The 10,464-nt window shown below is 27.3% G+C and overlaps 1 protein-coding gene across 4 annotated transcripts in view; it reads left to right on the forward strand.

Moving 5' to 3' along the window:
• LOC123259269 overlaps positions 1–10,166 on the forward strand; it is a 21,124-nt gene extending 10,958 nt beyond the window's left edge. The window contains exons 1-5 of one of the 4 annotated variants that reach the window (XM_044719620.1): positions 3,568–4,101; positions 5,705–6,063; positions 6,601–6,854; positions 8,047–8,511; positions 9,874–10,166. In XM_044719620.1, coding sequence (XP_044575555.1) covers positions 6,603–6,854; positions 8,047–8,511; positions 9,874–9,993 — 837 coding nt within the window. In that variant the 5' untranslated portion in view covers positions 3,568–4,101; positions 5,705–6,063; positions 6,601–6,602 and the 3' untranslated portion in view covers positions 9,994–10,166. Of the gene's footprint in view, positions 1–3,567; positions 4,102–5,704; positions 6,855–8,046; positions 8,512–9,873 lie in introns of those variants that run through there. The other 3 variants (XM_044719617.1, XM_044719618.1, XM_044719619.1) reach the window with 3 other exon arrangements.
• The last annotated feature ends 298 nt before the right edge of the window (positions 10,167–10,464 follow it).

The raw sequence follows: 10,464 nt of genomic DNA on the forward strand, positions 1-10,464 counted from the left end.
TTCTAAAATCAAAAAGTAAAAAGTTTCTTCTTTAATTTATTTACTGAATTATTTTGTTTTATTGAAAATCTATATTTTTAAGAGAAAAAGAAAAATTTTGTGAATATCTCTAGATACATAATTAAGAAATTACCTTGTAACTCGTGAACTATTGACATTTTTAAAGATATAAGCTCATCCCGATGTTACACTCATCGAGACCTTTTATATGAGTACCCACATCAATTTTTCATATATTTTATATATTTATATATTTTACAAATACCATATATATAAAATATATAAAAAATGCCATGTGGGTACTTAACTGAAAGCTCTCGATAAGTGTAACATCAGGATGAGTTTATATCTTAAAAAATGTTAATAATTAAGAAATGACCTTGTATCTCGTGAACTATTGACATTTTTAAAGATATACGCTCATCCTGATGTTATATTCATCGAGACCTTTTATTTGAGTACCCACATCAATTTTTCATATATTTTATATATTTATATATTTTACAAATACCATATATATAAAATATATAAAAAATGCCATGTGGGTACTTAACTGAAAGCTCTCGATAAGTGTAACATCAGGATGAGTTTATATCTTAAAAAATGTTAATAATTAAGAAATGACCTTGTATCTCGTGAACCATTGACATTTTTAAAGATATACGCTCATCCTGATGTTATATTCATCGAGACCTTTTATTTGAGTACCCACATCAATTTTTCATATATTTTATATATTTATATATAAAATATATGTATATATGAAAAATATATCAAAAATGCATGTGGGTACTCAAATGAAAGCTCTTGATGAGTGTAACATCGAGATGAGCTTATATCTTTAAAATATATATTATATATATGTATATATGAAAAACATATCAAAAATGCATGTGAGTACTCAAATGAAAGCTCTTGATGAGTGTAACGTCAGGGTGAGCTTATATCTTCAAAAACGTCGATATTTAATAAAGTACAGTGCAATTTAACAAAAGTCATTATTTAATAAAGCAAAATTTTATTTATTTATGGTTAACAACTCACGGCAGTCACATAGTGACTGCAAGGTTGTTAGTAATAATAACTTTTAGCTGTGAAAGTTAAGAAGCTTAAATAAAAAATTTTCTTATATCTTAAAATAAACATTTAAAAGTCTTAAAAAAATTCTAGACTTTTAAAAATTTTACTTAAAATGTTTATTAAATTTATTTAAACTGTCCATTAATTTTTAAATTCATAATGTCAAAAAATTATTTTTATCATTTTTAATAACTAGAAAATAAAATTCATTTTTTTTAAATCTTTGAAAATGAAGAAAAATATTGTAGAAAGAAAAATAATTCTCCGCTAACATATGGTTTCTAAAAATTAACTAAACTATCAATAAAAAAAACCCTTAAAATGAATAAATTTTTTTATATTTTGATAAAAAATGACAAAAATCTAAAGTCTAGACGTGATACGAAATAATACATATGAAAAAGTAATTAAAAATGAAATAAATTTATGAAGAAATCCCCTTAAAGATATATCCGGCCGCGACAGCACTATGACTTTCCTTATACTTCATTCATCGAAGCACTGAGTGGCCTTTGAAGGTTGTTCAGTGAAAAACGAATGGCAAGACGCAAGACTTGAGAGCTGTACCCATGGCTACGTAATGTAACAACACTAGTTAACTCTTAAGAGACCGGAGACCAAGACCAAGGCATTTTACCAACTTTATTCCAGTGTTTGCATGTATGTGGCACATTGTAAAATATATTAATGTATATATGAGATTGGATTCCAGTCGTTGCAAATTCCTTTCTAAGAAATTTAGCGCTCAATACCTTAACGCAATCTTCGTTGCAATTCCAACTTAGTACTTGAGTTTAAGTATATCCTAATAGAGAATGTAATCGTTTTATGTATAATATAAAAATTATTTTTTCATACGCTATTTATGTTGGATTATTTAATTCAATACCAAAATAGCGTATGAAGAATATTTTGATTTAAATTAATTTATAAATAAAAATATACGGGGGTCCATAGAGATATACTATACGAGTTATATTATCGGGGATAAAGAGTATCAAGCAGAATGAGATGCTATGCTGAGAACTTGGATGTCAGTGACCGCTACGATCATTTATGTAGTGTAGTCTGTGTAGTGTATTTCATTCTGTACATCTGTACGTATGTATGTACGTACATAATACTGTGTATTGGTATTCTGTGCGACTTTCACTTCGCACGTCCTACGTCTTGCCCGCGGGATCCCGAACTGTATGATTCATCCGAATGTGATTCACTGTATTAACTTGGAAATTCCCTGAAAAATTTTTTCAATTACACAGAGAGAAAATATTTATTTAAAAAAGTACTGACATTGTTGTGATAAGTAATTAATTTATTGGAAATTTTATTTTTAGCAGAAGAAATAACAATTTTTTTAATTTTTATAGTAACTTTTTTGTTGAAAAAGTTTTCCAGATTGGGGAGAAAAAATTCGCAAGTTGTAGATTGTTAATTTTTTTTTCCAAATCAAAAAAATTTTTATTTCTTCAGCTAAGAAATTAAATTTTGAATAAATTAATTTCTTACTAGCAACCTTGCAGTCACTATGTGACTGCCGTGACTTGTGAACTATAAATAAATCAATTTTGCTTTATTAAATAATTACTTTTGTTAAATTACATTGTACTTTTTTAAATATTGACGTTTTTAAAGATATAAGCTCATCCCGATGTTACACTCATCAAGACCTTTCATTTGAGTACCCACATCAATTTTTCATATATTTTTCATATACACATATATATATATAATATATATTTTAAAGATATAAGCTCATACCGATGTTACACTCATCAATACCTTTCATTTGAGTACCCAGATGCACTTTTCATATATTTTTCATATATATATATATATATATATATATATAATATACGTAAATGTATAAAATATATGAAAAATTGATGTGGGTACTCAAATGAAAGGTCTTGATGAGTGTAACATCAGGATGAGCTTATATCTTTAAAAATGTCAAAAGTTCACAAGATACAAGGTCATTTCTTAATTATTGATATTTTTAAAATTATAAGCCTATCCCGATGTTACACTTATCAAGACCTTTCATTTATGTACCCACATGCATTTTTTATATATTTTTCATATATACATATATATAATATACATAAATATATAAAATATATGAAAAATTGATGTGGGTACTCAAATGAAAGGTCTTGATGAGTGTAACATCGGGATGAGCTTATATCTTTAAAAATGTCAATAGTTCACGAGATACGGGGTGATTTCTTAATTATGTATCTAAAGATAGATCATTTTCGAATGCAGCCTGGACACAAAATTTTTCTTATTCTCTTAATAATATAGATTAAGACTAACAATAAATTGGAGGAATTTTAATAAAAATCAGTCTATTAAATCGCTTCAAGTAAATAATAAAGCGGTAGACAAATCTGTAAAATTAATCCGCTGTAAAAATGATGAGTTTATTAAATGAAATAATAAAAATAAAACCAGGAAATAGGTAAGTGTATACATATGCAAGATTGCATAAATATCCCGGAGATAAATATACCATTTTCTACTTATAGCCCAAGAGTTTTTTAAACTTGTCTCGGTTGATTGTCGAGTATCCGGCTGTAGAACAATCATGAATGTACTACTCTACACGCAGAACGTGCAGTGGTGATGACGACGAGACTGCCCAGTCAAGAGAATGCATGAAAGTGCTACGGCGGGGTGAAGAGACCGGCAAATAACTCGGCTCCTTGAATGAAACTCTCCTCCGGGCTCCAGGTTGCATGTAGATGTGCCTTTGCTTGCCTTATGCTATCCATTTGCTAAAAAATCACCTACAGACACACACGCTCTCAGTGAGTAACATAACTACACATATTACATTTAAAACTAACAGTACAGGTTAGCGTACCTTACGTACTTATTATATGTGTGCTTACATACACATACAGCTGCATAATCAACATGATCATCCAGTAATACATTCAAGGGAATACCACCATGTGAGGCGCCTCCAACCTCGTGAGACAAAATAATAATACAAAGCACATGGAATCATTTATGGTATCAATATTCTTCAGGAATCTTGAATCAGAATAAATTATTCTTCTTGATGCCAAACAATTTTTTTTTACCCAATTAATTACAATAAAAAATGCTTTAAAAATTTTTATGAAAATTAATTTAGCAGATATTTGATAAAATTGACATGTAGAAATTTTAAAAAATAAAAAATGCAATTTTTTAAAAATAATTTTTTAGAACAAATTTGATTGTTAAAAAAAATTAAAAAATTCTCTAATGACTGCTAACTTTAATGTCATAAAATTTTTTTCATAATAATTTTATTATTATTATTATTACTTTAATATATTAATTATCATTATGATTATTTATTATTCTGAAAATTAAATTAGCCGACATTTGAAAATTTTTATTATTTATTTTATTGAAAAATAATTTTTTAAAAATTAAAACAAAAATTTTCACATTTAGAAAATTTTAAAAATTATCCGTGGGGTTTTTTAAAAATAGTTTTTTAGTTTTAATTTTTAATTTAAAAAAAAAAACAATAAAATATTTTGGAGTGTCAGCTAACTTAATTTTCATTTTATTATTATAAAATTATAGAAGAATTTATGTCAGTTTATTTTTGACATTTGTAATCTAAAAGTTTAAGAAGAAAAAATATTATGGTGTTTTATAATTAAATTAAAAATTTCTTTACTCAAAATACCTGATATATATTTTTTTATCTTAAATTATTTATTTATTTAATTGTTATTTCTTCATTTAAAGTTCTTTAGTAATTCTTACTCAGAGCGCTGGTCCAAAATATTCTTTGAAAAGTCGTCAAAAAAATAACACTGAAGTTGATAGACATTAAAAATTTTTAAATTTTTTTAGAGTTTCATGGCAATTTATTATAAAAAAAAAATTTAATTAAAAGGCTCCACATGTGAAAATTAACAAAAATTACAAGTAAAAATTCTTAGAGAAATTTTTTTATTGTAATTGATTTGTTATTAAAACTTTTTTACAACAATTAATAATTTAATTGTTGTAAAATTATAAAAAAAATTATTAGTGAAATTTTTTAGATGCATTTTTTAAAAATTGTAGTTGTAATAAAAATTAAAAAAATTGACAGCTGTCAGTTAACTTTAGTGTTTTAAAATAACAGCTGTTCTTTTTTGATAATAATTTAAATTAATATTCATGACACTGAAGTTGTAATTTGATATCAATGAAATTATTATAAAAGAAAATTTAATTAAAAAATGTATGAATATTAATTTATCAGATATTTAATAATTTTTAGAATTTTTTTAACAAATAAATTATTGCAAAAAACATAATAAAAAAAATTGACATGAAGAAATTAAAAAAAATAAAAAATGCAATTTTTTTTTAATAATCTTTTGGAAGAAATTTGTTTGTTAAAAAAAATTAAAAAATGGTCAAGTGACTGCTAACTTAAATGTCATAAAAAATTTCACAAGTTAAAATTTTTAGAAGCATTTTTTATTGTAGTTAATTTGTTAAAAAAATTTTTAAAATTGACAGACGGCTAACTTTAGTGTTATTAATATTCGTAAATCAAATACTCCATTGTCCTGTGAAATATAAAAATAAAAATATATATTTATATTTTATATATAAATAGGAACAGTAAGTACAGAACACATTACCATCCAGCCAGACTTTACATACATACATAGAGAATTGTCGAAGAAGTAGGGATAAAACCTGAATGATCCATAGAACCTGGTGTGATTGTGTAGTCTACGTCATACACTTAGCAGAGGGAGTAAGGAGTGAGCATGAACAAGAACCTCCAGTACAGCGCGGTGGTGGTGGTGGTGGCGGCGGCAGCAGCAGCAGCAGCAGCAGCAGCAGCAGCAGCAACAGTCAGCAACAGAGCGAGCTTGTTGGTAAATAAGAGAGACTGAGAGACTTGACGGTGGGAAACGGCGGCGTGGTGGGGGTTCTGCTTCGGAAATGGCCGCGGGAAAGTAGAGAGCGGTGAGCGAAAAAAGTAGTTTTTTTTAAATAAAATTTTTTCCTCCACATTATTCACTGTGAGCATAATCTCCTCGTGAGCAGGCGGTTTTTCGCCGGGATGCTGCGGTACTGGCGGCTACTCTGAGCTCTCAGAAAGGAATATTTAAGTGTACGGAACGAGACTTGCGATATTTGTGTGTGTGTACATACACTGGCCACGAGAAAAAGGATATTTAAGATAAGTCAGATCAGACGTAGACTTTGAGTACAAGTTGGAGTGTCAGAAGCTCCAGGGTGAAGGGTTTTCTTTTCTGTGTAGTGTGTGATCGTGTTGGACTTTATTTTCCCACAGTCGGCCAACTAAGCGGTTTGACGGTTAGCTTACTATACGACTTCCTGGAGATATCGCGGGCAACTATTTTATTTTATTTTATTTTATTTATTTATTTATTTCTAATCAAATAACCTGGGGCGTCTGGTTCTGGTCAGACGGAAAAATCCACCGGAATAATTAATAATAATTAAAAGGTGATTATTAAATTGATATATTTGGGTAAGAGATGGCCGGTGACAGTACGACGAACAATGAAATTGGAGAGGGGGTCGAGCAGGGTGCGTCGGTAAGGGGGGAACGGCATTCCAGAGTGGGCGGCATTCTGGAATGCGATCCCCCCGGTAACAGGAATTCTCTGAGTATGAGCGACCAAGCCAACGAGAACACCGACGACCAAGACGACGACGACGACGACGGTGTTTGCCGCTATGGTGTCAATCCAGCAAACTCGGGGATGTCTTTTATTGAAATTTGCCAGGTAAAATTTTATTAATTATTTATCATGCTGCTAAATGGTACTGGAGTTTGCAATACTTAATGGCATTGATGTATAATAATAATGACATTAAAATTGGCAGTCACTAGAGAATATTTTTAATTTTTTTAATGATATTAAAATTAGCTGTCACTTCACTATTTTTCAATTTTATTTAACAAAAAAATTTGCAAGTTCCGAAAAATTATTTTTAAAAAATTACATTTTTTATTTTTTTAAATTTCTACATGTCAATTTTTTTTTGCTATAATTTACTTATCAATTATCAAATATCTGCTAAATTAATTTTCATATTTTTTTAACAAAAAAATTATTTTAAAATAATTGCATTTTTATATTTTTTTGTCATAATTTATTTGTTAAAAAAAATTCGAAAAATTATTAAATATCTGCTAGATTTATTATCGTATAATAATAAAATTAGCCGACATTTTTGATTATTTATTTTGCTTAATTTAATAAATTATAACTAAAAAATATTTTTTAAAAATTGCACTTAGAATTCTTGAGTTCTTAACAAATAAAAAAATTTTTTTGTAATAATTTTTTAATAAAAAAAATTATAAAAATTTTTAGATGTCGGCTAACTTTGTTTTCATCATTGAAGTTAGCAGTCACTTGACTATTTTTTAATAAATAAATTTGTTCCAAAAAATTATTTATATAAAATTACATATTTTATTTTTTTTAATTTCTACATAACAATTTTTTTTTCTAATTATTTTTTACCATAATTTACTTGTTAAAAAAATTCTTAAAATTATCAAATGTCTGTTAAATTAATTTTCATCAATACTAAAGTTAGCCGACATTTTTTATTTTTCTTAATTTATTAAATTAGAACTAAAAAATTGCACTTACAATTTTTCAAGTTTTTTTTACAAATGAAATTTTTTTTTAAATAATTTTTTCAATAAAAAATAAACTAAAAATTTTTAAATGTCGGTTAAGTTAATTTTCATAAAGTAGAATGACATAAAAATTTTTTTAGAATTTTATGGCAATTGAATTATTATAAAAAAAAATTAATTAAAAAATTCCACATGTGAAAATTAATAAAAATTACAAGTGACAATTTTAAGAAGCATTTTTTTTATTATAATTGATTTGTTATAAAAATTTTTTAAAAATTAAGTTAGTGAAAAAAATTATAATAACAAGTGTTGTTTTTTAGATACGACTGCAAAACTTTTTCCCACATCTTGCACCACCTTCGTCGCGATACGGAATCTGCGACGACAATGTCGAACTGACCGCAGAAATATTGGCACATGATGTCATACGATATCTTCTCAAAGAAGACATGTACCTAATATCCAGGGACTCAATATCTCGCAGCATGCGTCATAATGTTTATCAGATGTTGAACAAACACAGTATCCTGTTTACCAGTATGGTGAATCGGCTTAATGTCGTACCTGATACAGCGTACGAGGCTTTCACAGGAGTTGCCGATGAGTTGTTTTTGCACGGCGAAATAACTTGGGCTAAAATAGTCTGCTTGTATGCTTTTATGGGAAGACTGGCTCTCTGGGCTAGAGATGGTAGGATGCATGCTTTGAAACAGAAATTACCACTCTATGTCTCGAGGTATATTGGTGAAGCCATCGCACACTTTATCAAAGGTTATGGTGGATGGGTAAGTTTGTAATTGTAGTACACTGTTAAAAAAAAACAACCAGTTATTATTATTAAATGACCAAATACAAGGTCATTTTTTAATTATTGATATTTTCAAAAATACAAGCTCATCCCGATGTTACACTTATCAAGAGCTTTAGTTTGAGTACCCACATGCATTTTTGATATATTTTTCATATATACATATATGTGATATATATAAATATATAAAATATATGAAATATTGATGTGGGTACTCAAATGAAAGGTCTCGATGAGTATAACATCGGGATGAGCTTGTATCTTTAAAAATGTCAATAGTTCACAAGATACAAGGTCATTTCTTACCTATTGATATTTTTAAAGATATAAGCTCATCCCGATGTTACACTCATCAAGAGCTTTAGTTTGAGTACCCACATGCATTTTTGATATATTTTTCATATATACATATATGTGATATATATAAATATATGAAATATTGATGTGGGTACTCAAATGAAAGGTCTCGATGAATATAACATCGGGATGAGCTTATATCTTTAAAAATGTCAATAGTTCACAAGATACAAGGTCATTTCTTAATTATTGATATTTTTAAAGATATAAGCTCATCCCGATGTTACACTCATCAAGAGCTTTAGTTTGAGTACCCACATGCATTTTTGATATATTTTTCATATATACATATATGTGATATATATAAATATATAAAATATATGAAATATTGATGTGGGTACTCAAATGAAAGGTCTCGATGAGTATAACATCGGGATGAGCTTGTATCTTTAAAAATGTCAATAGTTCACAAGATACAAAGTCATTTCTTACCTATTGATATTTTTAAAGATATAAGCTCATCCCGATGTTACACTTATCAAGAGCTTTAGTTTGAGTACCCACATGCATTTTTGATATATTTTTCATATATACATATATGTGATATATATAAATATATAAAATATATGAAATATTGATGTGGATACTCAAATGAAAGGTCTCGATGAATATAACATCGGGATGAGCTTATATCTTTAAAAATGTCAATAGTTCACAAGATACAAGGTCATTTCTTAACTATTGATATTTTTAAAGATATAAGCTCATCCCGATGTTACACTCATCAAGAGCTTTAGTTTGAGTACCCACATGCATTTTTGATATATTTTTCATATATACATATATGTGATATATATAAATATATAAAATATATGAAATATTGATGTGGGTACTCAAATGAAAGGTCTCGATGAGTATAACATCGGGATGAGCTTGTATCTTTAAAAATGTCAGTAGTTCACAAGATACAAGGTCATTTCTTAATTATTATTGATAATATTAAGTAAATTTTATTTTTTAAAATGCTTGTTTTAATTTTTAGGAACAATTGTGCATAGAATATCCAGTCGCTGAAGAAGTTAGTGGTGCAGTGTGGAGAAGTCTACTTATGACTGGTGCAACGCTTAGTCTGGTTGCTACTATTTTAACTGTCACTGCTTGAAAGTAGTCTGATTATAAATTTTACAAAATGATTTTTTTTTGCTGTGAAATAGCATTTTTTAAAAATTTATCTGATTCAAAAGAAGAATCTTAATCTTTACATTAAATGACAAAAAAATAATGAAGAACTGTAAAATTTATATATCATATATAATCATTGAGCTTTACTGTTATATAAAACAGTAATTAATTTAATAACATAAAATAAAATGATCTATTTAATAATTGAATTAATCAAAAAAATAAAAAATTGATCGCGTACTTATATCCTGTGATTTTTTTGAAACTACATAAAGAATACAAATAGCGTTAAAATAAGTCATACGTAATTTTTTATATTAAAAAAAAAAAATATAAATTTAGAATTTCAAATATATTATATGTAAAATTTCGTGAAAATTATAGTGCGCAATTAAAAAGAAAATAATACAAGTATTATCTTAACGATCATGAACACAGCAATGCAAATATA

Source organism: Cotesia glomerata, linkage group LG2 (genome assembly GCF_020080835.1).
Source record: "Cotesia glomerata isolate CgM1 linkage group LG2, MPM_Cglom_v2.3, whole genome shotgun sequence".
Classification (NCBI taxonomy): domain Eukaryota; kingdom Metazoa; phylum Arthropoda; class Insecta; order Hymenoptera; family Braconidae; genus Cotesia; species Cotesia glomerata.